The sequence below is a fragment of the Leptonychotes weddellii genome, chromosome 13, assembly GCF_054177405.1.
Source record: "Leptonychotes weddellii isolate Sample4059 chromosome 13, ASM5417740v2, whole genome shotgun sequence".
Classification (NCBI taxonomy): Eukaryota; Metazoa; Chordata; class Mammalia; order Carnivora; family Phocidae; genus Leptonychotes; species Leptonychotes weddellii.
The window spans coordinates 60,271,152-60,297,265 of record NC_138381.1 but is presented as its reverse complement, the minus strand read 5'-3'; the positions used below and the strand labels follow the sequence as shown (position 1 = coordinate 60,297,265).

Sequence of the window (26,114 nt, the reverse complement as noted above, 5' to 3'; positions counted from 1 at the left end):
AAAGTCAGAAAGCAGAGATAAATCAGCCCTAAGGAAGAACTGGAGCAAGCAGTAACAGGATTCATTCACCACTCCCTACAACGCCTTCCTTTTGCCAGCTCCCTGACTACCCTTTCCCCTTGACCTTCCTCCTCTACTTCTACCCTCCTCTACTTCTACAAACAAAAGGACCAGAAAACAGGATAGGTGACCTGGGCAGGCCATTCTTGTTCTGAGCACATTAGGCCCTTCTTTGCGTAGGCTCTGGAGTTCTTGGAACGACCTTGGTTAGGGGATGTGGCATTGCACTCTGCAGGGATCGATGGATTGATCCGCAGACCAAGAAATCACAAGCTCTGGGTGTCAGAGCAGCTTAACTCACACAAACCGTGAGCCCATGGTAGGCTGGGACCCCTGTCTGGGTGAAATCCAAGATTTGAAATCCGGGGAGGGCCTGGAGAAATGCCCTTGGACAGTGGTCAGTAAACTCTAGCCGGGGGGCCAACCTGTTTTTGTACAGCCTGTGAGCTATGAATGGTTTTTACATTTTTTAATGGTTGTGGGAAAATCAAAAGAAGAATAATATTTTGTAACATGTAAAAATTATATGAAATTCAGATTTCAGCATCCATCAGTGAAGTTTTTTTTTTTTTTAAGTTTTATTTATTATTCATGAAAGTCAGAGAGAGAGAGAGGCAGAGGCAGAGGGAGAAGCAGGCTCCCCGCCTAGCAGGGAGCCCGATGCGGAACTCGATCCCAGGACCCTGGGATCATGACCTGAGCCGAAGGCAGACGCTTAACCATCTGAGCCACCCAGGCGCCCCCATCAGTGAAGTTTTATTGGCACAGGCCATGCCCATCCATCTATGTATTATCTGTGCCAGACTGCTCTTACACAAGGGGCAGAGCTGAGTAGCTGTGACAGAGACCATAGGCCCACAAAGCTGAAAATGTTTACCCTCTGGCTCTTTACAGAAAAAGTTTGCCTATGTTCATTTTTAGGAGGGTGTAGTCTGGTGAGGGAGATAGTACAGGTTTTTGAGTATTTCCTAATGTGCTCATAGATATCAGTCCATGTAATCCTCACAGCAGCCGTGTGAATGAGAAACTGTTACCCTTGTTTTCCACACCAGGAAAAGGAGACACACCTGCCAAAGGTCACCCAGTTGGAAAGTGCTGGCACTGGGATCTGCACCAAGCTGGCTGTCCCTGGAGATCCCCGTGAACCAGGGCACAGTGGTGACGACCCAGGAGAGCAGCAGCAATGAAGGTTGTGGAAAGGGTAAGATTCAGATGCCCAGAGCTGCAGAGGAAGAGCTTTCCAGGCAGAGGGCATTCCGTGGGTAAAGGCCCGGCCCTGGGAATGAGTGGTGTGCACGGAGAATGGAAGGAGCTGAGTGGGAGCTCCCAGGACAGCTGGGGTCAAGCCGTGGCACTCCTGAGTGCAGGGCAGCAACAAAGAAACAGACTCTGGGCCTAGGTTCAGGTCCTCGGTGTACCACTTAAAGCTGTGTGTTTGGGGTGAGTTGCTTAACTGTAAAAATAGTCCCTAACTCTTTGGGCAGTTGTTAAGGACAGACTGAATTTAATATATGTGAAGTGTTTAGAAGGGCACCTGGCACTTAGTAAACACAACGTATGTTGTTATTATTAAGGTTATTATTGTCAGAAACTGGATGTGATTTGAAGATTGGCATAAGTAAAGGCCTGATACATGAAAAATGAAAGCACAAGTGGGGACTTGTGCTTGGGGCATACCAAGTAGGAAAAGTGGGACTGGAGCCAGGGAAATACAGAGGAGGCAAGTTGCTGTGGAGAGTCAGTTTTGGGGGTCCCCAAAGGCTCTAGAGGGACAGAGGCAGAGAGCAGGAACAGAGGGGGCCAGGGAAGGGGCTGAAGTTCATTCTCACTCATGGGGAGCCTGGCTTTGTGCCCAGCACCTGGTATACGTTATTAATCCTCACTACAACCCTTCCAAGTCAGTCCCTCATCATCCCCACTTTACAGACAAGGAAGCCAAGGCTTGGAGAACTGCCAGAATTGTAAAAAGTATCTCACAAAATATATCCTGAGACTGGCCACAGCCCCAGACCTGCCAGGCCCCCAGGTCCCACCCACTTCTGCCTATCAGTGGTCAGATTTCTTGGGTAGTCCTGTGCACCAGGGTTCCTTGGTGCCACGGGACTTCCTTAATCTCTGCCAGGGGCAGAGATGGGCGATCAATGCTGTGGGGAAGTGAGACCAGTGCCCAGTCTTTGCCCAGGCTATCAGGTAGTGGCTAGATGGGTTCCTGGTATGACAGCTCTGCCTGGAGCAAGTGACTTGAAGTGGGGTGCAAGTCACCCCAGAGGGTCACCTAAGCATGAAGAATGCTTACTCACAAAGGGTCTCTGGGCACTCCTTCTGACACTGACCCTGACTTCCTCCATGGCTTTCTTCTGCTGCACTATGTAAACCCTTGTTCTGGGGGCCTGCCAGGGTAAGGGCCTGCTCTGTGCCAAGTGTGGTAGTGGGCATTTACATGTGTGTAAAGGCACGGTCACTGGAGCTTGGGAGTAAAGGTTCTGGAGTCAGAGGACAGACCTGAGTTTGTACCCTGGCTCTGGCACTATGTGACCTGGGGCAGAGGTGGGAGGGGTGCTTCTACCTCTCTGAGCCTGTTTGCTGATCTGCAGGAGGAGAATGGTAATGGAACCAACTTCACAGGTTGTGCTGAGAATTGGGCACAGAAAATGTTAGCTCATGATGGTCTCCCTTAATCTTCATGCCTTTTGTACTGATGAGGAAACTAAGGCTCAAAGATTTGCCCAGGGTTGACAGCAGATGGTAGAGCTGGAGCTCAGGCTCTTTACCCTTGACCATGGCAAAGTCATTCCACTTTTATGCACCCATGTTCTGCGCAGCTTTCTTCCCTGTGGCCTGACAGGCACAGGTATAGAGGAGATCGAGGTTGGGGGGCAGGCAGGGGACCTCCTCTTGCTGCTCAGGCCTCCAGGTGAGTAGTGCTTTGTAAGAAGCAGCCTGCTTGCTTTGTTGTTCCCCTCCTGCCATGCACAGATACTGCTTCCTGACTGTGGCCCCTGCCTGTCCATGGACATGATCAGGGGCTTGGAGGGGGGCAGGACTAATGTTTCCAGTTCAGGGCCAGGTTCTCTGCTATAACGCTTGACGGGTGCTATCAGCTGGCAGATCTTGTGGTGGTCACAAGGCCACATTCACAGGGCCTCAGCAGTTTAGGGTTACCCTTTCCTCTGCTACTGATACCAAGGGGCCTGAGCCTCTATCCCACACACTCCACAGAACCCGGCAACTTACCCAAGATTTCATGTAGATGGCTTAGAGGTTTTCTTTTTTTTAATCCAGCTCAGAGTCTTTGCCTTAAACCAGAGCAATGTAATTAATGGTATTAATGTGGGTCTAAATCATTTTATGCTTTGTTTATTCCTCCTGGTCTATGTTTATTTTTCCCTCCTCTATCACTTTTTTTCCTACTTGTTTGGAGGTTACATGCTGTTTCGCTTAGTTGAGGGGTTTCCTTCTCCTTGAGGTTTCTCAAGATGACCAGACTGCTTTAAGTTGGCCAGTCCCCTCTCCCTGTAATTCTTGCTCCCATTAATTCTTCCTTGTGTTCATTTCTTACCTCTTGTTTGCTGTCCTCTTTCCCCCTTCTCTTCATACATTCACCACAAAGGGTGCAACAACCTTTTACTTAACCCTGTAGGTAATGGGGGTTGAGGGGGATTCATATTGCTGAGCTTCTTAGAGCCCAGCCCCTTGGCCATGAGAATTCTCTCCCTGCCCATGTCCCTCCTTAGGTCTTAGCTGGTCGCTACACTGGGTCCTCTCTAACTCCAGGTCTTCTCTCCCAGAGCCCCACTCCCTGCCCCTCACCATCCTGGACCACCCTACCTACCCTCTCTCTGTCACTGTCCTCACCTTGCCTGGTTTTTTTCCCTGGCCTTCTTGTTACCTGAACTCATGGTTAAATCTGCTTACTTGTTAACTGTCTCTTTCCCAATAAGCTCCACAAGGGTGTCCTGCTTACCAGGGTTGTCTGAGGCTGGGGCTGGCACACAGCAGTGAAGACAACAGGAGTGAATACTTGTTGAACAAATGGGTGAATGTTCCTCAGTGGGAACACCCAGCTATCAGGGTGGTCCCAGTGCAGCTGGTACAATGAGGAGGAAGAGAAGTCTCCTGGGATCCCACCCCCCACCCCAGGTGCCCACCCTCTGGGTCCTAAAGGGCCCCCCACCTATGGCTGAAAAACCGGACTCAGGGGAGCAGGTAGATTAATGTACTAACGTTTTTAATACAGTCTGATCAGATCAGTTCACATCACCAGGTCAACCTGGGCCTGCTCACGTGACACAGCCGAGGCACACAGTGTCCCCACCTACCAGCTCTCCTGCCTTCCTGGCTACCAACAACACTGAAACCCCCTACACCTCCCTGACCAGACTGGCATTTTTAAAATTTTGCATAAAACTATTTCTTCCATAGACTTCAAACAATCAACTAGCCAAGTTAATTATGGTACATCTAAACAAAGTTTAATACTAACCCTAATGTGTGACTGCGGTTTACAAAGAGCTCTGTATCACCTGGGATAGCTTTCAGTAGCAATTCACTACAACTGCTCCTAAAAAATAATAACAATAATAATAATAATTAGAGAATTAAAACCCAACAGCAAGTTGAATGGTTAAAATCACATAAGAACTGCAATTTGGGGTGGGGGTGTCCTCAATAGCTGAGCTTGTCCTAGTAGCAAAATGCCAGCCTCCAGGTAGGGCTCAGAAAGGTCTGGGGCCCTCCAGGTCAAGGGTCAAGCTCAGGGGCTCTCAGAGGGCACTCACCCCATGGTCCATGGGATGCTGTAGGTTTCCAGCTTCCTTGAAAACAGTTGGGCATCAGCATTGTGTAAGTGTGTGGAGACCCTAATGTGGTTTCTCTCGAAGGATATGAGAAGGGGGAGGGGACCCAAATCACTGAGGTCCCAGAATGCCATCAGGTGTGGGTTTGGGATTGGGGTCACTAAGAACTGAGCACCAGGAATTCCAGCTTCCGCCCATTAAAGAAACCGGGACTGGTGTTGCCTTGGAGGCCTATGTAGTGTTTTCTCCCCTTATCCCATACCAGGTCTCGCAGATATTCCTGCAGAGTATCAGATGAGAATCTATTTCTAAAGACCACTGAGGGGATGGGTGGTGGAGTAGGGGTGGGTGGGGTGATAGGGTGGGGGGAAGGGGGAGTTAAAAACGAATAAAAATCTCTCAGCTACAGAACCCAAAGACATTACTTTCCTCCGCATTCACAGCATTTCTCAGCAGTCCCCGGTGGCCATTTCCGTGGGGACACCGCAACTGCCTCACTTCCCCTCAGGCCCCATGGGTTGCTGGTCAACCTCAGGATCTACTAAAGATGATGCAAACGCTGACTGAACAATCTGAAACCCAAAGGACTCGAGGAGAGACATGTTCTGCTGGGGAGAGAAAGGTGAGCCAAGGGCAGGACCCAGGTCCCCCAGGGGGCCCCCGAGGGCCCGGACATGCACCTTCTGGATGTGTTTGTTCAAGTAGGACTTAGAGCGGAAGAAGCTCCCGCATTCAGGGCAGGGGTACTTCTTCTCCCCATCAGACTCCATTTTGTTTTTGGGGCCTGCCATGTCGCAGGAGAAGGAGCCGTTGGCGCTCTGCTTCTCGGGCGTCTTCAGGTCACTGGCGTCCGAGAGGTCACCATAGGAGTCGGAGCTCTCAATCGGATCCTGATGTGAGCATTTCTGGCCTTCTAGGAAAAAACAAAACACACAGGACAGATGAGGCCAGGCTTTGGAGATGCCCCCTCCTGGAGGAGTCGGGAAGGGCCAGCTCACAGGCCTGTGGAGGGCAGCGGATGGCCAGCCACCGCCCTGGCAGAACCCCCGGAGGTTCAGCTGGTCGGTCTGGGAGCCTGGTGTGCCTATGGGGGTGAGACAGCAGGGCCCTGGGGCTGCCAGCCTCCCTCGCCGCGGACTCTTCATGCAGGTGCACGTGTATGGCTCACCACCATCTCAGCCTGCTTCGAGGAAGAGGGTATGGAGAGGGGACCTCCACTGCTTCCACCCAGAACAACTCAGAGACCCCCAGCTCCTAGGCGCTCTGTTGGCTGCCCCTGGGGGTAAGACGGCTGTTCTGATGATGCTGAGCAGGTATATCAATGGCCTCACCTCCACACCAGACTAGCTGCACCCTAGCAAGGCAGAACCAGAGCCGAGAGGTCCTCAACCCAGCAGACCCCACTGATGGCTGAGACAGAAGCCAATCCTTTGCCCAATGCTGCCAACACAAGCCCTGCCCTTACCGCCTTCCTTCTGCCAAAACCTATCCAGGGCCAAGTGGCCAAAGCATAGAGATTAAAAAGCAACTTGGAACAACTCAGTCAGCTGACTGTCCCCACACAGGGCTCAGGACAAGCTGGGCCTTGAGGCAATCCTCATTGCTCTGCCTTGCCCTGCCCACACTGCAGTCCTCCACCAATCAGCAGCTTCCTGCCTGGGTTCAAAGAGCCATGCCGGGAAGGGAGGTCTGTGATGGGAGCGTGGAGCATGCCATCTCTGCCATCTGCCAAGCCCCTGGCATCATCCCCAAGGCAACAACGTGAAATACCACAGAACACCCTGAATCAACAAGTGAAGGTGGGGCCTAGGGAGCTCTCTGCAGACCAACTCCAAGTCAGAGGCAGTCAAGTAGCTCATTTATCGCCATGCATCTCACAAATGCAGCCAGAGGCCCTCCAGAAAGGACCGCTCACAGCAACCAGTCACCCCTATAGAGGGGGAAGCCAGCCCTTGGCTTCCCCTTGCCCACAGGGTGGAAGGAAAAGAAAGCATTCAGCCACAGCTCCACACCATCCTTAAAGGGCCACAGGCAATGGACAGGCCCAGAGTGACTCATCATGCAGGGCTCCTCTTCCAGCCTTGGGCCCGGGGCATCCCTGCAGGGCTCCAGACAGTGGGGGCTGGCCAGGAGCAAGGGAGGAGGGCTGGGGAAGAGGAGGCGGGGGCTGGATCTTGGCAGTGCCCTAAAGCCTCACTCACTGCCCTGGAGTGAGATACCCACTGTGACTTTTGTCCTGGAGGCCACTGCCACTCAGATCTCAGAGCCTCCTTGAGGCGGCCAGCAAGCCGGCAGCCTTCCCGCCTCCCCACGCCCGGCCCAGCGCCCCCACAACACAGTCTGCGCAGAGAAGCAAAGTGCAGAGCAAGGGGTCGCTTGCCTTTGTTGCCATAGGTCCTGGCGCAGTGGAACGCTGCTCCCCCATTCGGGATGGGCTCCTGGTGTCTGGAGACCTGGGGAAGGGGAACACCGTGGTGGGTTTTAACATGGACCTTTAAGTAGGAGGCAGAGGAGAAACCTAAACAAGACAAAAGGAGATGAGATCCCGCGGCCAGCACAGAGATACCTCTCTGCTTCCCCCACGCCTCTCCTCTGGCCGCTCTGGCTAGCATTCCCAGGTCAGCTGCACCTAGAAGGGGCCCCCTTGTTGGCTCAAAAACGGTTGCAACCACAGGAGCCACCTGGCTCAGGATGGGCGGCACTGTCCTCGAATCGGCTTCTCTGCAGAGCCCGCTCTGCAAGGCTGCGGTGGAGAACCGAGGCCGGTGGCCTGGAAGGGTGGCCTGAGATCCTGCTCCTGCCAGGACCAGAGGCCAAAAGCCTCTAGGCTTGCTTGGTGCCTCAGTAGTGAGCGGTTGGAGAAGATGTCCCACAGCCCCAGGTCAGCTGCAGAGACCATGGCTAGAAATGTCGTCAGAAAAGTCATGAGGCTCAAGGGCAGCCGCAGGACTCCAGCCAACAGAATGCCTGCTTAAAACGTGTAAAGGTAAACTGCACAACAAACCGGATGGAGGCAAGATGAAATCCCAAAGGAATGCCTCCGGGAGTCTCCCTTCTTCTATCTAGCAGGACATGTTCTATTTTGCTACTTTCTCACTTTCAGAATAACTGGATTTAATAACTCTTCAGACCTTTTGAGGAACAAAAGAAATAGCAACTTATGTTAAAGAGGCTCAGTCGGATCTTATTCATGGTCATCTTTTTGGTTTGGTTTTGGAGCATCCATCAGGTTCAATTAAGGAAGAAACAGATAATCTTTGTCTTTATTTTGGAGGAGGGGCAATCCAGCGATCTTGAAACTGCAGCAGCCCAACCCAGATGCTCTGGTCAGTTTGAGCCAGGTGGTATCTCAGGCTGGGAAGAGTAGATCTTGGGTCAATTTCCACACCAGCCACAAGTCTGAGGACAGAAAACCAGGTAGGCCAGTCAAAGGATACTGACTTGGGTTTTGCAGGAAGTTGTGTCATCCAACTCTACCATGGTCAAGGATCAGAACATGCCTTCAGCAGGATCTGAAGCGTTTTAGCATAAGGTCCACTTGGAGCGCTAGTGCCCTTTAATCTACTCCAGATGTGGTTGACACATTCTCAAGTGCTTTTATTCCCCTTGAAAATTACAGTCCTAGGATAACAGTGGGATCCACGCTTAACAGGTCAGAGGCTGCGGAGTACTGTGTAATGTCTGTACAAGACTTGTTTTTAAAAAATCTGATTTGGCATGGTCTTTCAAATGCTGCTGGAACAGTAATAAAGGTTCACTTTTAGCAAGTGATAATGGTGTGCCAAGGCCCAGCACGCTGCATGCATTCTTCTGTAGAATTCCCCCAGCCACCCTATGAGCTGGGAATTATGAGTATACCTGTTTCGTAGATGAAGAAACAAAGAGGGTTGGTGAGGTTAAGTAACTTGCAGTCACATGTGGGGTTACTAGATGGCAGAGCCTGGCCTCCAACCTCAGGACCCTGTGCCACCATGTGGTCCTCAAGCACTGAGCAGACTCTTCAGTGGGCCCTGGCCCTGGAACCATCCCTTGGATTTCGGCAGTAGGTTTGTTATCACCATTTACACTTCTGTGTTTCTCTGCCATATTGGTAGGTTAGAATGGAAGCCGCTAGTAGACAGGAGCTAACCTGTGGCAAGCTTATTTGACACTCCCCTGGCAATGGCAGTTGGTGGTTTTGGAGGAAAGGGGGACTGAGTGAATTTTCGTTTCTTTCCTGATGCAGCTACTTTATAGACCCGGCTGGGTTAAGAGGGTCCCATATAAACATCCCTAAGAGGGAGGCTGCAGTCAGGAATGAGGAGACAAGGCTAACAGGGAAAGAGGACCTTAGCCCTGCCCCTGGGATTGGTGCTGTGGCCCCTGGCAACCAGCATAAGATATCAGGACTTTCCAATGACACTGTGACTCCACTTTGGAAGGGATTTTCTTTTGCTTTTTAATCCCGGTGGAGCCTCTGAAGTGGTGTGAAGCCCTCTCCATGGTGTACCAGGGCAGGACCACTGAGATTAAAGGGAACAGGAAAGGAGGAAAGGAGCACCAGGAATTATTATATTTACTCCTTGGGGGAGAGCTCTAGTAGGGGAATACAGCAGACGCTCAATGAAAATTTGCTGTGTTTTCCTGAAAAACAGTCTGAGGAACACTTGACTTTACCCCAGCTGCAGACTGTACTATCTATAGCGAAACCACATGGCAGGGTGGTAGGAGTGGATCCACAGCTGCCACTTAAAGCCCAGAACTTAAACACAGAGCAACTCAGCAGCCAAGTGTTGGGATAAAACAGAAGTCGAGTTTCTGAAAAGAACATATCTTTGAAGCCAGAAATGTTTAGCCGGAATTCTGAACTCACCTGCCCATTCACCACTGATTAACCAAGAACCAAAGAGGTAGCTTGATCCAGGCACCAGAATGATGAAGACAGTGAGCACACATGTGACTTCACTACAGCCAACAAGTCAGTCACCCTCCCTCGCACTCTAAAGATGAAGAATTTACAACCAAAGGCTACTGTTCCTCCACTGCATTTTCTTGCTTGGTACGTACACTGCAATTCACACTCCAGAAGCAAATCTCCTTTTGCAAGTTTCACATCCACACAGGGGTCAGGGACTGCCTTCTTCTTGTCCAAACCCTGATGGGGTCATGCCCAACAGAGCTGTGTTGGAGGGAGGCACTAAGTAGGTCTGTATCAGCTCAGTCCAGGGGTATGGCAGGCTGTCTGTGTCCATGACTGGCACTGGTGATAACTTGTGTGCTCACCTCTGACCGGGGAGAAGGCTTCTTCTACCTTTAAGCAATGATGTTTGAGTTCAGATGTTGTCTCTGTCAAAGGCAGACTTCCAATAAGCTATTCCTCTTTTTCATACCAGTACATGTGCATATACAAAGGCCCTGCTACAGAAATTTAAAAAGTAAGGAAGAAAATCACGGTGATCTACCAGGTCCTTCTCTCCTTCCCACCATTCAACTCAACTCATTTCCTGGATTCGCAAATGAGGAAACAACCTTTTCTAGCCATCATAACTCCTTCCACTGCAAATAATCTTCCTCTACAGATGGTATGCCCCACATCCTGGTATGCCTTTAGGACAAAGACAAGGTCATCTGTCTCAAGTGTGTGGTGAGAGCAGCCAGGCTGCCTCCGTTCTTTCTCATGCTTCATGGGGAAGAGTCGTTTGTATGGCAAAGACTGGCAGATCTATAGCAGTTAAGTTGACTGCTTGAGAACTGTTGGGATTGAAGAGGTTCAAAGGGCACCGGATCCAGCCTCAACCATCTGACCATCTAGCTGACATCAGCCTTTGCTTGAACCCTTACGGAGACAAGTACATTCCTTTTTTTTTTTTTTTTTTAAGATTTTATTTCTTTGACAGATAGAGACCTAGTGAGAGAGGGAACACAAGCAGGGGGAGTAGGAGAGGTAGAAGCAGGCCTCCCGCCGAGCAGGGAGCCCGATGCGGGGCTCGATCCCAGGACCCTGGGATCATGACCTGAGCCGAAGGCAGACGCTTAACGACTGAGCCACCCAGGCGCTCCGGTAAGTACATTTCTTTATTTGTGCACCTCCTCCTATATCACAGCCTTGGTGGTAGGCAGAGTGAAGGATGACCCAGAGTTTGCTGCATTCTGATTCCAGGGGCTTGATGTCTTTGGTATCCTTCTCTTCTGGACAAACTACCTTCCTCTTCTTTTTCTTTTTTTCCCTCAGGAGTTGTCTCCTCCTATTTCTGCCAAATAAATGAGTCTTGAGGTAGAATCCTGTTCCTTCTCTTCTGATAAAGACCAAAATTGTTTGCTCTTCCCTTTGTATGCCTAGGGAGGGCTGGACCAGAGCCCTCTTTTGACTTCTTGGAGGAATGGGACTTCCCATTCTGACTCTGGGACCCAGAGGTGTTCAGCCTATGATCCAGATCTAGGCTTGGCTTTACTGAGAAAAGATGGGCTCTGGTTTAACTCTTCTGGCTCCCCAAGCCCAGTCACAGGGCCTGTGGCTGCAGCCCAAGTCATGACGTACAACAGTAGTTGGCTTTGCCACATCAGCTGTCTCCGAACTGGGTCGACTTTCCCTGCTGTTCCCTGCTGCTCTCAGCTCTTCTTTCCTCCTGAGCTGGGCCCACAGGGGCTGTGGCCCTGGCTGGGTCTCCCGTCCAGTTCTTGCCCCACTCTGCAATCTGAGCTAGGCTCTGAGTTTCATCATTAACATCCTTCTCCACTCTCACTGGTTTCCTGCCTCAGTTCTCAGATGGAGAACCTCAGGCTTGAAAATTTGACCAAGCACCTGCTGACAGCATGTTGCCGGTTTAGTTATTTGTGAGGCGTTGGTCGGGGGAAAGGGGGTGCTGTCAGGAAGCCGGGTTAGGATGAAGTAAGATAAGAAACCATCTTTTTCTAGAGCTGGGGCAGCCACAGTCAGGATGGTCAGCCACAGCCTGATAACTCCCTACACGCACAACCCCACAGCTCACTACTCAGGGGAAGCTCCTGCCAGGAAGGGTTCAACTGACGTGTCAGAAAATAGGACAGACGCTTCAGCAGTTTTTATGACCACCTCCCCGCTTTCACAGCAGGTTTCCTGGTGGTACAAACATCCATATCCAGTGGGTTTCATGGCAAACCCCAGGTATGCAATCCCAGGGAGGGACCCAGCTCCAGGGCACCAAGAACACCCAGCTACTCCGCAGTCTCCTTCCACCAGCGACCTCAGGGCACATGGAGACAGCACAGGCACCCAAAGATTCCAGCCAAGGACTGCAGGGGTGTTGTGCCTGGTCCAAACCAGAGAGTCAGTGAGCTGTGTCTTTCCTAACATGGTTACAAAGTGTAAGGACGGGACCTCCCAAGTGTGCAGCTCCTTGTGGGGAGTTCAGAGAACTTTCACCTACCTTGTCTTCTGGGATCATCATGACAACCCTGTGAGGTGGGCAAGGTGGGGTGTTCTTAACCCCTTTTAAGTGATGAAGAAACTGAGGCTTAGAAAGGGGAAGGGAGAGCTCAAGGTCACAGAGTAGGGCAAGGTAGGAGGGGTGTGGACTAAACCCTGGGTCCCCTGACTCCAGTTCAGTACTCAATCCACTAAGCCATACCCAAGACTTACAGAGGCATTGGGACAAGACTGTCCCAGGAGAAAAGACTTCCCAGCAACGTCCGCACCTGGCCAAAGCAAGCGCATCGTGCAGAAGCATCTTCACACCCACCACAGACGGCTGCCCCGACCTCCTTCCGCACAGATCCGGCGCAAGCCTCCTCCGCTGACACTGTGCTTGCACAGCACAAACCTTAGCCCTCCAACCACCAACAAGCCCTGGCGGAAGCTCAGGGGCAGGCCTGACTCCATCAACACAGCACTGGGGCCACAGAGCCAGACTCTACCTAGGCCAACCTCAGCCTCAAGCACGCTGTCCTGCGCAGAGCACCTTCCACTTTCCTGTCTCATCAAGACCACAGCCTACCTGGGTTTGGGCTCTTTTCCGACCATTTGTTAGAAACTTTCTGCCCCTTGTCCATCTCCAGACTCAACCTCCTTCCTTGGTTGTTGAATTTCACACGCCAGTGAATCAGCCAGCAAAAGCTCTCAAGCAGGACCCCTTTTCTCCCACCTCTTGGGGCCTAATGACTCTCCCACCGACCTCAGTAGTTCAGTGGTGTCTACGAAATGTATCCAATCGTGCCATCCGCACAGCACATGTGTTAATGAGCCCAGGCTTGGAAACAGCACTCTCTCCTTCCGTTCCCATTTGCTGATCTCCTGGGAACTCCTATTCCAAGCATCCCAAGGATGGGAAGGAAGAGGTGTAGCTAGCTGGGTGATGAAGGTGTTTATTGTTCAGTGGGAAGGGAGGGCCAGCCGTGCAAGAAGTGGAGTCTGAGGCAAGGTGATCAAGACACCCCTGGCCTCCCACACAAGCTCAGGCCTAGCCCCTGGAAGTGAGGAAATAGCAGGGAGATTACCTCGGTTACAGATACTGCAGAAGTTGCTGGGCCCCTCACTGTGCTTCTTCAGGTGATCTGCCATGTAAGCTGCCCGCAAGTACTTCCCACACACCTGGCAGGGCACCTTATCTTCATGACAGGCCAGGTGGGAGCGCAGACGGTCTCGAGTGGCGAAAGAAGCATTGCAGGTCTGAGGGCAGAAAGGAAAAGAGGATGAGGTGAAAACTGGCATTATACTCCTGACTCCCCACCAAGCACACCAGGAAACAAAAACTGTTTCACAAGGCCAACACCTGGAATCCCTGTATAAAGAGAGCTTTACATGTGGCCCATGCTTCCTCCCCAGAAGGCAAGCAAGCTGAGACACCTGAGTTGGGATTATTGGTTCCAAATGGCCACCACAGCATGCCCAGAACATGGTACACTAAGTGTCACACTCTTTTACAAAATAAAGATGAGGCATTTGTTTGTTCTTAAACATGAAGAGTTGAATTTAGTTGCACTGACTGTAAGTGAATGTATAGAAGTAAGCTGACATATGAACAGATCCGTCTTCCTGTCCTCCATCCTGGGTTTTCCCTACTTGCTTTATACAAAGAATTCAGTTTATCCACTTTATTAAAAAGTGACCTTAGTCTTGGCCACAGGGAAATGGAAAGGAAAGGATGGACAAAGCATACTCCTTATAATATTCTCGTGAGTTTGTATTGAGAAAGCAGCCCCTAAAACGATAGCGTCAACTCTGCTAATGTGAGAATTAGCAGAGCGAAGGAAGGCCACATGATTCAGAGCATTTGTGGGATGTTAAGCTGCGGAAGTGCTGGCAATAACAAGAATGATACCACCCCACATCGATCGAGCATGCATTCTGTGCCAGGCAGGTGCCATGATAAGCCTGTCAGAGGCACTGATCTCATGCAATCCATCCTTACAGGAGCCCTCTGAGGCAGGCTGTGTTATTACCCTCCGAGAGAATGTGGCCATAGAAAACTGTGGTGTGAGCACCAACTCCTAGCCAGTTCCCAGGAGCTGAGGGTCAGCACCAGCACTCTGGGAGGCAGCCCCAGGTCCCCAGGCATTTCCCATCCCTGAGGCCTTGACTCAGTCTCAGTCCCTGACCTCCAATGGCCCTTCCTCATCTAGGGGCTTGCCCAGGCACCCCAGCCTTGGAGGTCATAGAATGTCAGGGAAGTCATTGGGGGAGTTCAGCCTGGAGACTTTCAAAACTATTTTGGTTCCATGGAGGTATTTCAGAGGTTCATGTCAAGTCTGACTAATTTTTCTATGTGTGTTTACTATTTAGAACTCCCACGAGAAAGCAACATTCCCCCCTAAGTGCATTACAGAGCGAATGTTAACCCATTGGAGAAGACCCGCCACCCCATTAACTCACTAGAATGGAGCTGCTCCTGCCGTCTCTGTTTAACAGAAGCACCTCCTGAGATCCCAGGACCTCAAGGTAAATGTCTGAACACCATCACCACGTACAAATGTTTATCTCCTTACTGTATACGGTCAAAGCAAGAAGCCAGTGTATGCGATACTGTGGAGGCCAAAGATTCTGCTGTTCCTGCTCCAATCCCAAATGTCTGTGAGCATCAGGGCCGGCTCTGCTGCTCTCAGTCATTGTCTCTAAGTGACTGCTACACATCTGAACAGCATACCTTATGCTAATGAAATACTGTCTTTATCTATTTCATGCATTGAGTTGATTCATTTGACAAATGAGGAAGCTGAGTTTGGAGAATGATTGGCCCGAAGCACACGACTCAGCTACTAGAGGAAGCAGCAGTCAAAACCTTGCCGCTGCCAGGCCAGCACCCTCCCTACCCTCCCGGCTTCCCTGAGGTCTGCCTCCCTTCCCCACCCCACAGCTGGGCAGACAGAGGCCTGGAGGGGATCCAGGCCGGCTGGGATGTGAACCAGCCCCTGAGCCTGCGCTTTTCCCATTTCCAGACTCAGCAGGGAGAGCTTCTGGTGGGAAAGGTACGGATACTTTTTAACAGTGTGCACGGTGGCCAGGACTCCCCTGAAAGGGAGAGGTGACAGCATTTGTGCAGAGAAACTCTCGAGCACTTAGGTGACTCAGGAAGCATCCTGGGTGCTTGGTCTCATGGCCACTGGTGGGCCCCTCCTCAGTCAGGGACCTCTTGACCCAATCACAGACAACAGTGGGGGGAAAATTCCATCTTCCACCCAGCCCAGTGGCCCTGCAAACCAGAGCAAAGGCTGCCAAAAACACCCTGGGGGGAGAGGGGTGCACCTGACAAATTATCTGGGGGTCATTCACCAGCTATGCTAACCAGTGACCTGAGGACCAGCCCTCCAACAATGAGAGGCAGTGTGGTCTATGCCTAAGAACTCAAAGGAGCCAAACATGGACCAGGTGTAAGAAAATGCGGTGAAAGCACACATTCAGAATTTCATCTTCTGCAGTCCCCGGGAGAGGCGCCACTAGAGGGATGTGAAAGCAACGCCTTGTTTCTCCTGCCAACCTCCTTTTGGGGTCTGTCCTTTAAAGCACTGCCTGTCATACTGTGCTACCTAAAGATAATAGACAGCCAAACCTCAATTATCCACAAGTGGTTTATCCATTTGAGGGATTAGCTAGGCAAAATTAAAATCCCAGACCAAGCTGACTTCCCCTACCCCCTCCTCCATTGATTATCTTTCAAGGAATGAAAGCTAACTTTAGCCTGAGCAAACATAATTAGGAATGTAAATCTGCTGCTGGGGGAAAAAAAAAAACCCACAACACAACAAAAACTTTCACTGTATTACAAAGCCAAGCTGGAGTTGGCTTCTCTGAGCCAAAATTGACCCTTCATGGCTGCAGTCCCCAAGGTTTTTTGTGGGGGAATTGTCAAAGCGTACAAGCCCGAGTCTAGGCCTGTCAGAAGTTAGACAACACAGAACATAAAGAGCCTGGTTACATGACACAGAAGAGTGGCCAAAGGAGAGGCAGATCTCAAAGAAGGGGACACCTAGAATCTGTATACTGGGGCCACTCAGGAGAAAGGCACTTCTCATCCTGGAGACAGAGAGAAGACAGAGCAACCCTGATGGGACAAGAGCGAGCCAGCATAGCATGCTCTGATCACCCCTCATGTTCGGAATGGCCGCCACTTTGCCCTCCGCCCTGTGCACAGGCAGCCTGTTGCCGTCAAGAGCACACCTGCCAGGTCCCAGCCCAGCCACCCTGAGCTTAGGTCTCCTCTGGCCTTCCCCACTCAATACTGAGTCCCAGTCATGCTCCCTTCACTCCCCAAATAGTTTCTCCCCATCACAGAATGCCTAAAGCTTTTTTCCCCAAGGGCTGAGCAGCTCAGGAATGGGGCCCAAATGGTATCAGGGACACTAGCACACACCCAACCTTTGGTGGCCTTTGAAGTCTGGCAGCCTGGAGGTGGGGGGAAAGGGGGTGCGGTCTCAAGCAGTCTTTTTTATTATAGCCCTGGAAAAGTCTAACGGCAATACATGGAGGCCCACTGCCATTGGCCTCGCTGGCCCCTTCCTTCTTGGGGGTGTCAGCTCCCTTGTTCCCACTTCAATTCACTCTTTCTCTAGTGAGCTATCCTCCAGCCCAAACCACCCCAACTAGCCCCTGAGAAGTGGGGCCACTGCAAGTAATGGGAGAGGTCTTGAGTTGCTCTAGTCTCTTGGCTTCAGGCTGAACTCCATGTGGGGGAAATGTCCCAGCCCCACTGTGGTCATTAAGCCAGCAGCGCCTGAGGGCATCTGAGCCAGTTAAGGACACTCAGGCCAAGCCCTGAGGAGATTTGTGTGTCACTGACAAGCCTGAGGCTTCATACCCCAACATTCAGATGGTCTTTTCACTCAAGCTGTGGCACCAGCCTCTGTAACTGGCCCCTTTTGTCATCTGTGGCATCAGGAAGGGTGGAGAGGTATAAGCCCACGCCCAGCTCTTGCCCAGGGAACCAACTCCCAAAGAGCCATCTCTTCACCTCTGATGCTTTCAGAATACACACCATGCAAAACATGCCCCTGTTGTTTAACCAAGCCCAGGCACACTGGCCAGCCAGCCCAGAGCATGAGAGCCAGCATGTCTTCACCTGCTGGGTCATCATTAGGGGAGTTCTGGCTAATGGGGCTGGAGGTGGGGCCAGCAGGTCTGTGTGTTGGAGGCGCGGGGCAGGGCAGGAGTGGGCTCCTTACGTACACCGTACACCGAGGGACAATGATGTCAGTGTTATGACAGAGACCAAGGACAAAACACACAAAGCCTCAAATGTTAGAATGAAAACTTTTATCATCACTCCTGTTATCCCCGCGGAGGCTGCGGGGGCTAAAGGGCATATCACTGGGATCCGGGCGGGGGGGGGGGTCTACATCTGCTTTATCAGCCCCCAAAGCCGTATATTGGTTAAAGCTACTGGTTAGTCTAGTTCCTGAGTAGACCTGCTAGTAAACCTCAAAAACACAGAAGTCTAATTCATTAGCCAGAAATGAAAGCAGGACCTGTCTGAGTGGGAAGGGAAGAGGGCAGCATGGGTTGACCCAGTTGGAGTTGCTCCATTCTCCTCTGGAGGGGGATTCACCCCTACAGTGGGGGGAGGGGTGGCCAAGCCCCATTCTAGAAACCCCACACCTTGCAGGAGGTGATGCTAGGAGAGGGGAAGCACATAAGTCCGTGACTTGGTTCTTGGGAAAGCACCAACCCCTAAAATCACCCAGGCAAGGACAGATACCCAGGGGTGCCATCTGTTAAAGGGGGAGAAAAAGACAAGAGAACCCAGAAAGAAACCTGGAGGCCATGGGGGGGACCCAGAAAGGAGCTCCTTACTACCCCTGGGGTCCCTGAGCTGGGAAAGACTCCAAATCATACAGGAAGGAGCTGGGCATGGTGGGCAGGAACCATTTTGCTGGCCTCTCCCAAAAGCAGGGGTCTCAGAGCAACCGCCGTTCCCATTCCCCTCCACAGAAAAACCCTCTCTGGGGAGGCCCAGGCTAGCCTACAGGCCACTGGGTAAAGGCCCGGCTGCCTTCTGAGGCAGTCCAGCCCTGCCTCAGATATCCCGGCGGGGCTGGGCAGAAGAGAGCGCTGCTGGAGTGTGCTGGGCCCAGGTTTTCGAGGGCTGGGAATGATTTTTTTAGAGAAAGGGAAAAGGCGGTGTCAGGAACCGAATGGGACGACCTCCACAAAGCAGGCTGGGCAAAGTCCCATGATGGCAGGTCGCTAGGAAGAGATTCCAGGGGCGGCAGGCCGCTGCTGCTCCCAACCCACACCTGGAAAAAGGGCAGAGAGTGCAGGTTACCCCCCCAGGCCATTGGGCACGCCCCCACTGCCCTCTGGGCTCCTCCTACTCTGCCAGGCTGCTCAGCACGCTACCTGGGAGAGTCAGAATGTGCTCCGTGATTAGAAAATCAGAGACAGAGAGAAGGCAGCGAGGCACAGACGGATCCCAGCATGCCCACCCTGGGTCGTCGTCCTCGGGGGAGGCCACCTAGCCTGGCTGGCTGTGAACACCGTCCACACCTGGCCCCTGGGGGCTCACTGCCTGACCTACAGCACGTCCATTCCTCCCTGCAGGGCTCCCTGAACCCTCCCTCCTTGCCACCAACAGGATAAGAGAAGCAGGTTATCCTACCAGAGACTGTAACAAGCACCCCACCACTCTGTCTCCCCCTCAGATGGCAGGAACTTGGCATAGGAAGGGGGATAGCCAAGGAGAAGAAACCGGTGTTTTCCATCCACACAGGAATGCTCAGTGGCCAGGAGAGGAAATTCAATTTTCTGGGTAACACAGGGCCCCCAGATCTTGCTGAAGCAGACAAACCAAGAGTGAGAATCTTACCCAGCCTTCCCTAAACCTACTGCTACACAAAGAGCTCACGGGGAGAGGAAACCACCTTGCTCTCCAGTCCTTAGAAGCCCTGGCTGTTTGCACACATGGTTCAGGGTGGGTTAAACAGGTGCTAGTGCACCTGAATCAGAATCAGACCATCCACTCTTATCCTCCTCCACTGTCGTTCCCACTGCCACCCCTCGTGCCCTAAGCTCAGGGGGACCCAGAAGGTCAGGCTGCCCGGCAGACAAGGGGAAGTGTTGTTAGCTGGACCACCAGGAGCTCTTTACAAACCCTTGCCTCTCCACGGTGGCTCCTGCAAACTGCTGGGAACCAGAAGCCAGGCCCAATGGGGAGCCGGTGCCCCCAGGACGACATGTGTGCAATGTGGCCCACCATCCAAGGAGCTGGCAAATGCCAGGAGAGGAAAAGCCAAGCAAAAGACAGAGACAGGGTGGGAATCAGGACCCAGCAACCAGGAAGGAGGGGACACCAGCGGTGGGGGGGAGGGGGCCAGGGGGAAGAACAAAGGAGGAAAGCAGACGAGGGTGGATGGACAGAGGGGGAGGTGTGCAAAGCGGTGGTGGTCAGTCAGCCAGCCCAGCACACACATCAGCTGGCTTGTGGCCGGGCTGTGAGAACAGCAGTGTTGTCTTTCAGCCCATCTCTGCCCTGGCCCCGACCCCTACCTGACACTTGTGAGGCCGCTCAGAGGTGTGCACCTGCTTGATATGTCCATTCAAGTGATCAGGCCTGGAAAAGAGAACCAAGAGAGACTTTAAAACAAGACCTCAAAAGATGGGGCCGCAAACTTGGCCAGACTCCCCACCTGTACCTGCACACACACGGATGGAGGGGACTCCCTCTTCCCCATCCCAGCATGACAAAGACAAAGTCACTACCCAGCTCCATAGGCCCAGGCCTCTCTGCCCTGGTTTTTTCTAGAGGGGGAAGGGAAGTGAGTGTTTGTCTCTGACCTTGCCTACCCGTTCACCCCGCCCCCCACCAGGCTCAACCGATTTCTAGGACCAGAGGAGGTGGCTTTAGAATGAGACAAGACTGCCTTACTGCAGCCTTTCTGGGAGGGGGTATGTGTGATTCATTGTCCAGACTAAAGCCCCTTAGAAACTCAGTATTCCCCTCCCCCAGCCTCTCCCACCAGGGCAGCCAATGAATGCCACCCGGATGGAATTCAGTCCCCAGAGGCCAAGGGATAGAGCCGTAAGTCCCCAGCTGGGCTGGTAAACCAGATGCCCGCCAGAGCAGGTGGGCAGGGGCTGCCTGACCGGTAAGACTGGTTCCTGGTTGGGGCCCCTCCAAGGGAGTTCTCCATCCGTAGGTTCACATACACACAAGGTCCTCAGTATCCAGGCAAGTTAAAACCAGCCTTTTATTCTGAATACTCTCTTAAGAGGAAAAACAAAACAACCTTCTGCTCCCAGACAAGTCCTCAGTTCCCTATCAGGCTCACTAAAAAGTGAATCTAAAAAGATATCCTGCCCAACTCCTCTCAGTCCTGAAAACATAAAGGGGATCTATGGGTTCAGTTAGGCTCTGGAGCCACCAGGTCAGAGCAGATCAAAGATTCTGGTGCTAAGAGACTCTGGGTGCAGAACTCTGTGCCCCACGATCCCAGGAGGGTGTGAGGGACGAATCTTGAGTCTGCCCATCCAGGATGGCTAATGCTCTGTGGGGGGGGTGGGGGTGGAATCTGGTGGCATGGAGTGTAAGGAGTCCCAGATGCACTTGTTTCAGTCCCTCCCTGGGCAGCCATTCATGCAGGGAAAGTCGCTGGAGGAAAAGCCTCCCGCCCCCAGAGGGGGCCCCACGCCTGGTGCCGGAAACACAAAGGGAGCCCAGGGAGAAGAATGGTGAGGCCCCGTGGCTGTGGCCTGAGAAATCCAGCCCCTTCCCAAAAGGCCCAAAGGAAGACAGACAGTAGGGCACGCCTAGTGCCACAGAACTTCCCTGTGGGAAGAGAAAGCAGCTCTTGGCCACAAAACCAGGGCCGTTAAAATACTCTCCCCAAACCTGATGTGGCCCTAGAGGGTCAAGTGACTCCCACAAATCCCACACCCCCAGATCTAAGCAAGAAACTGTCCCACGAGCCAGGAATAGGACAGGTCACGGGGTAGAGGGCACCATTCCTCACCTGGAGAAGCCTTTCCCACAGCTCTGGCAGATGTAGGGCTTGCCCACCGACCCATCGTGGGACCGCACATGGTAGGACATGCGATCTTTTCTCTTGAAACGCAGCCCACACACTGGGCAGGAATAGGGCTTCTCCCCCGAGTGGGAAAGCTTGTGTCGATTAAGATGGTACACATCACGAAAGATCTTGCCGCAGATCTCACATGCCACCTGCTTCCTGGTCCGGCTCCTCTTTCGGGGGCCATCGGGGTCCTCAGAGATGGGTAGCCCATTCTCACCCAGCCTTGGTGGAGGAAGGTCGATATAGCCCAGCTGGAGGCTAGTGACACCATGCTGGGCCTCATGCTGCCGGAGCCGGTTGGCATCAGTGAACACCTTCCCACACAGGCCACATGGAAGGATGCCCGCCTCCCTCAGGCCCCCTGGGGACCCGAACATTGAGTCCAGCAGGTTGGCCTTCCTTGGGCGGCCCCGGCCTCGCTTGCCAGTCAGGGGAGGGGCACTGGATGCCACATTGGGGAATGGGGAAGTCAGCAGTTGGGGGGATAGGGGTCCGGCCACCATGGGCAAGCGGTCCACCCCAGGTAACACAGGCAGGGAGGCCTGGCTCGCAATCGCTGCACCAGCGGCCCGGGCTGCCTCCTCCTCGGGCTGCATGCTGCCTGCGATGCCATTGCTGTTGGCTGCCAAGGCTGCCCCGTTGGTCATGTCCAAAGGGAAACCCAAGTCCGAGGTCCCAGGGGGACGAAAGAGCATGATGTCTGCCCGGGCAGGGGGCACCAGGATCTGCACATTAGACTGTTTGATGACTTCCTGGCAGATCTCAATGACCGACCTCATCAGTAGGAACTTGGCAGCCGTCATGAGCTCGGGGAAGCTCTCCAGGCGAACCACGATGCGGGAAGTGTAAGCGAAGTCCAGGATGTCCCCGAACACCTTGGAGCTGATGGTGTGCATCTCCAGTTCCCGGCTGCCCCCAGCCCCGCCGCCTGGGGCCGCCGCTGCGCCCCCCACGTCAGCGGGACCCCCGTCTGCAGCTCCGCCGTCGCCCAACTGGGCGCTGAACACCGACTCAAAGTACTCGCTGCAGGCGGCCAGCACGGCGCGGTGCGCTGGGAAGCTCTCGTCGCCCACCCGCAGGAGCACGTCGCAGAAGCGCCCGCCGTTTTTGCGCTGCTGGTTGAGGTTGTGCAGCATCTCTGTGCTGTGCCTGCTCACCTGGTAGGTGTAGCAGCCCGATGGGCCGCAGGAAGCGTCGTTCACCCGCTCCATGGCCGCCGCCCCCTCCCCACAAACCGGGCCGCGGCACTTGCCCGCCCCCCCTCCCTTCCCCTAGGCAGCGAGAAGCGGGGCGCAGCGGACGTATCTACACTCCCCACACGTGCCGGCCCGGGGCTCTGTAGTCTCGCAGGTGCGCCGAGCGCACACGCCCCCTGCCCGGATCGGTCTGTCTAGACCGCAGGGCGCACCACCTCCCACATAGCTGCCCCCACCCCTGCTGGACTGAGCGCTCCTCTCTCCTCTCCGCCGGCCCGCCTCCCCTCCTAGGTCTACCTCCGGGGGGTACGCGAGCAAAGAGGTGCGCCCCTCCTGCAAACGCGCCTGCCACCTCCCCTCCCGCCCGCCAGGCGGCGCCGGCGCGCAGCCAAAAGGGGCGCGCGCGCGCGGGGAGGAGGCGGAGGGGTCTGCCGCGCAGGCGTGCGCGCGCGCGCCGCTGCTTTTCCCGGGCCCGCTGGGGGCGCGCGCTGCGTCCCCTGCAAAGCGCGAGCCGGGGCGGGGGCGCCGGAGCGGAGGAAACAAAAGGCGAAGGCGGCGGCGGCGGGGCGCGCACGGGGGCGGCAGCGCGGGCCTGGTCCCGGAGCCTGGCGGGCGGTGGCGACGGCGAACGCTGGAGCGAGCGGGCGGTGGCGGCGGCAGGGTGGGCCCTTCCCCGGGCCGGGCGAAGGCGGCGGCGGAGCGGCGGAGCGGCGGCGCTGCGGCCCCGGCCTCCGTGTGTTCGGAGCGGAGGAAAGATGGCAGCGGCTGCACTTCCTCTTGCACTTTCACCCCTGGGGGGAGGAGAAGGAGGGGGCGATACCAACAACACCCCCCCCTCTCGCTTGCAGGGGAAAAAAAAAAGAAACGGCGAGCTCGGCGTGGGGGGCCCCCGGCGCCCCCGGCCCTGCACGTGCGCACCCGGATCCCTGGCCCGGGCCGCCCGGCGCTGCAAACTTTCCACTTTCTTTGTGCCGAGCGCCCCCCCCTCACCCAGCCGAGGATGCACGTCCCCCCTTCCCTATTTATACACCCCCCCCCGCAGCTCCGCTCCCCCCGCTTCCTGCCCCCCCTCCCCATTCCCCAGCTCCGCCAATGCTGGCGCAGACTGAGCCCCCGTCCGGCCCCCGCCTCCCCACCCCGCCCGCGGGGCCGGGGGCTACAGTCTCAGCCCCCCCGGACCAATGCAAACGAAGCGCCAAGCCAGCAAACCAGCTCCCACTGTCCCTCCCTCCCCGCCGAGAGTGGCGGCGAGCGGACGGGAGGGAGGGGTGAGGGACCGAGGGGTGCAGACCTGGGCCCCCCAGCCTGTGGTGTGCACCCGTAAGTCGAGCGGGCGTCGGTTACCCTTCGGGCCCCACTTTGATGCGCGAAATCCCCAGAAGTCGCCTGCGACCGCCTCCCCGCTCGCAACCCCGGCGAGGGCCCGGGGTCCTGGCTGGGGGCAGGCCGAACCTCCGGAGCTGCTTCTGCACCCCGCTCACTGACCGAACCGAACGGGCTGCGTGCCTGGGAGAGCTGGGGAGATAAGGCCATCGTCCAGCCTTTCTCCCAGACCACCACACGCTGAGCTTTGTGCCTCGGGGAGCGGGAAGTCGCTAGCTCAGGGAGGCGACAACATAGAGGCAAGGGCGATGGACAGGAACGGGGGTCTCCGCGCACCCCAGCAACCCCCAGGGAACCGGGGATACTGGCGGGTCCGGGGAGCGCCGTAAAGCCTCCTGGGGCCGGGAGCATCCCCAGCAGCCGCAGCCCAGAGAGTCGCCTAGCGCTCAAGCCACGGGCCCCGCCGGCAGGCCAGGGCGCTTTGTCCCCGGCGGGCGTGGGGATGCTGCCGCGCGCGGGTTAGGTGCCGGGGAAGCGCGGGCGGCCGCCACTCGGAGCCCGGGGCTGCAGGCACCGCGTGTGCGGGAAGGAAGTTCCCACAGTTGCAAAGAGGGAGCAAAGTATGTGTTCCAAACTTTCCACGGTTCCAAACTGAGCGCTTCCATTAAGAGAAGCCGTGTGCGGGGAAAAGCATTCTGGGTATTAGCATGCAAATGAACGGCCCCGGCTTCCAACTCCGCTTGGGATTCCCAGAGCCGCGCGCCTGCTGCACGGAGCCACGCACGCAGTGGGGGGCTTCCAGGCGAGGTGCCGTGGCGGGACCGGAGTTCGAATTCAAGACCTCGGCTTTCTGGTTGCGTGTTCTGGTGTCACTTGGCTGCTCTGAAGCCTCTGTTAAACAGTCCGTTTCCTAATATATACACCCGGGACAGCAGCACCTGTCTCACGAAGTGATGAGGATTCGAAGGTCACGTCTACACAGCATTTAATTCTGTGCTGGGTCTCTCTCCTTACACACCTCCGCCCTTCTTAGGGCGTAGTAGGTGCCAAACGCCTGTTGAAGAGAATACATCAACTTGGAGGCTTGGGCAAGTTCCCTTTATCTGCAGGCAGGCGAGCTATGTTCTAAGCCCAAATTAGTTGTGTGCCTTCGGGCTAGTTGCCTTATCCTCTCTCTGAGCCACAGCTCACAGATTCTTGGGCGGATCCCAGGAACCGGCAATATTTGTGTTCAAGAACCATAAAGAAAGAGGAAAGGGATCTGATTATTGAGGGCTTACAGTATACACACATCCTCTCTCTAAGACAGATGTAAATACATTCTACCGCTGAAGAAACAGGAAGATGAGTGACTCGCCCAGGGCCACACAAATCCAACCAGTTAACCTGAGTGTGCTCTTTCCATACGAGTACCTCATGAACCAGGAACTGGCTCTCATTGTAGGGTGCTTAGAAGACAGTCCAGTGATTGCCTTCATCCCAGAAGGTTCACCCAATGAAGATGGATTCACAGAGTGCTCTCAGGACCCTCATCCACAGTGCAGTGAGGATAACAGAAGATGCATCAGCTGCAGATAGGAAGCCTGAGACTCAGGGAGCTTGAGTGAGTGACCCAGGATCCCACCGTGGAGAAGTGGCCAGAGACAGATCCAGATCTCAGTTCTGGCCCCAGCTGCATGTCACCTTGGCAGTATAATTGAGGTGGGGGCAGGGCTGCTGTGATGATCTCTCAAATTCATCTCTAACTCATCCTTCAGTTTTGTTCATCTCTTAGGCACCCAAGATTCCATTCTGTAACTTCAGGCTACAAGGTGTGCTTGCAGGACACACTTTTTTTTTTCTTTTCTTTTTTTTTTTTTTTGTAATTGAGGTGAAATTCACCTAACAAAAATCAACCATTTTAAGGTGTGTAGTTCAGTAGCACATACTACGTTCACAATGTTGTACAACAATACCTCTATCAAGTTCCAAAACATTTTCCTTACTCCAAAAGAAAATTCTGTATCCATTAGGCAGTCCCTCCCCACTTCCAGCCCCTGTCAACCACCAAGCTGCATTATGTCTCTATGGATTTACCTGTTGTAGAGATTTTTTTTTTTAAAGATTTTATTTATTTATTTGAGAGAGAGAGAATGAGAGACAGAGAGCCCGAGAGGGAGGAGGGTTAGAGGGAGAAGCAGGCTCCTCGCCAAGCAGGGAGCCCGATGCGGGACTCGATCCCGGGACTCCAGGATCATGACCTGAGCCGAAGGCAGTTGCTTAACCAACTGAGCCACCCAGGCGCCCC

At 54.1% G+C, this 26,114-nt stretch overlaps 1 protein-coding gene and 1 long non-coding RNA gene across 6 annotated transcripts in view; one reads left to right on the top strand and one right to left on the bottom strand.

Annotated features, from left to right (window-relative positions):
• Window positions 1-4,271: 4,271 nt before the first annotated feature.
• Window positions 4,272-22,533, bottom strand: PATZ1 (POZ/BTB and AT hook containing zinc finger 1). 5 transcript variants are annotated; one of them, XM_006733492.2, is made up of 5 exons: window positions 21,249-22,533; window positions 19,786-19,849; window positions 13,308-13,479; window positions 7,237-7,374; window positions 4,272-5,769 (listed from the first exon to the last, which is right to left on the bottom strand). In XM_006733492.2, exons 1-5 carry the CDS (start codon window positions 22,517-22,519, stop codon window positions 5,351-5,353), a joined length of 2,064 nt encoding a protein of 687 aa, XP_006733555.1. In that variant the 5' UTR covers window positions 22,520-22,533; the 3' UTR covers window positions 4,272-5,350. The 5 variants fall into 5 exon arrangements, with proteins under 5 accessions (XP_006733555.1, XP_081657936.1, XP_006733556.1 ...); XM_081801810.1 differs by having other exon boundaries at window positions 4,272-5,766; XM_006733494.2 differs by having other exon boundaries at window positions 5,566-5,769; window positions 7,237-7,309.
• Window positions 22,534-23,622: 1,089 nt separating this feature from the next.
• The window catches only part of LOC145716826 (uncharacterized), a 7,877-nt gene continuing 5,385 nt past the window's right edge, over window positions 23,623-26,114 (top strand). Inside the window, exon 1 of the long non-coding RNA XR_014139738.1 lies at window positions 23,623-25,430. This is a non-coding gene — a long non-coding RNA (uncharacterized LOC145716826). The remainder of the gene's footprint in view (window positions 25,431-26,114) is intronic.

Excerpts from the sequence above, each read along its gene's own strand:
- PATZ1 (XM_006733492.2), bottom strand. The coding sequence starts at position 22,519 with ATGGAGCGGGTGAACGACGCTTCCTGCGGCCCATCGGGCTGCTACACC. Across the intron at positions 13,480-19,785 it reads AGCGGCCTCACAAGTGTCAG|ACCTGCAATGCTTCTTTCGC; the intron begins GTAGGGGTCGGG and ends TTCTGCCCTCAG. Across the intron at positions 5,770-7,236 it reads CAGGACCTATGGCAACAAAG|AAGGCCAGAAATGCTCACAT; the intron begins GCAAGCGACCCC and ends GTTTTTTCCTAG.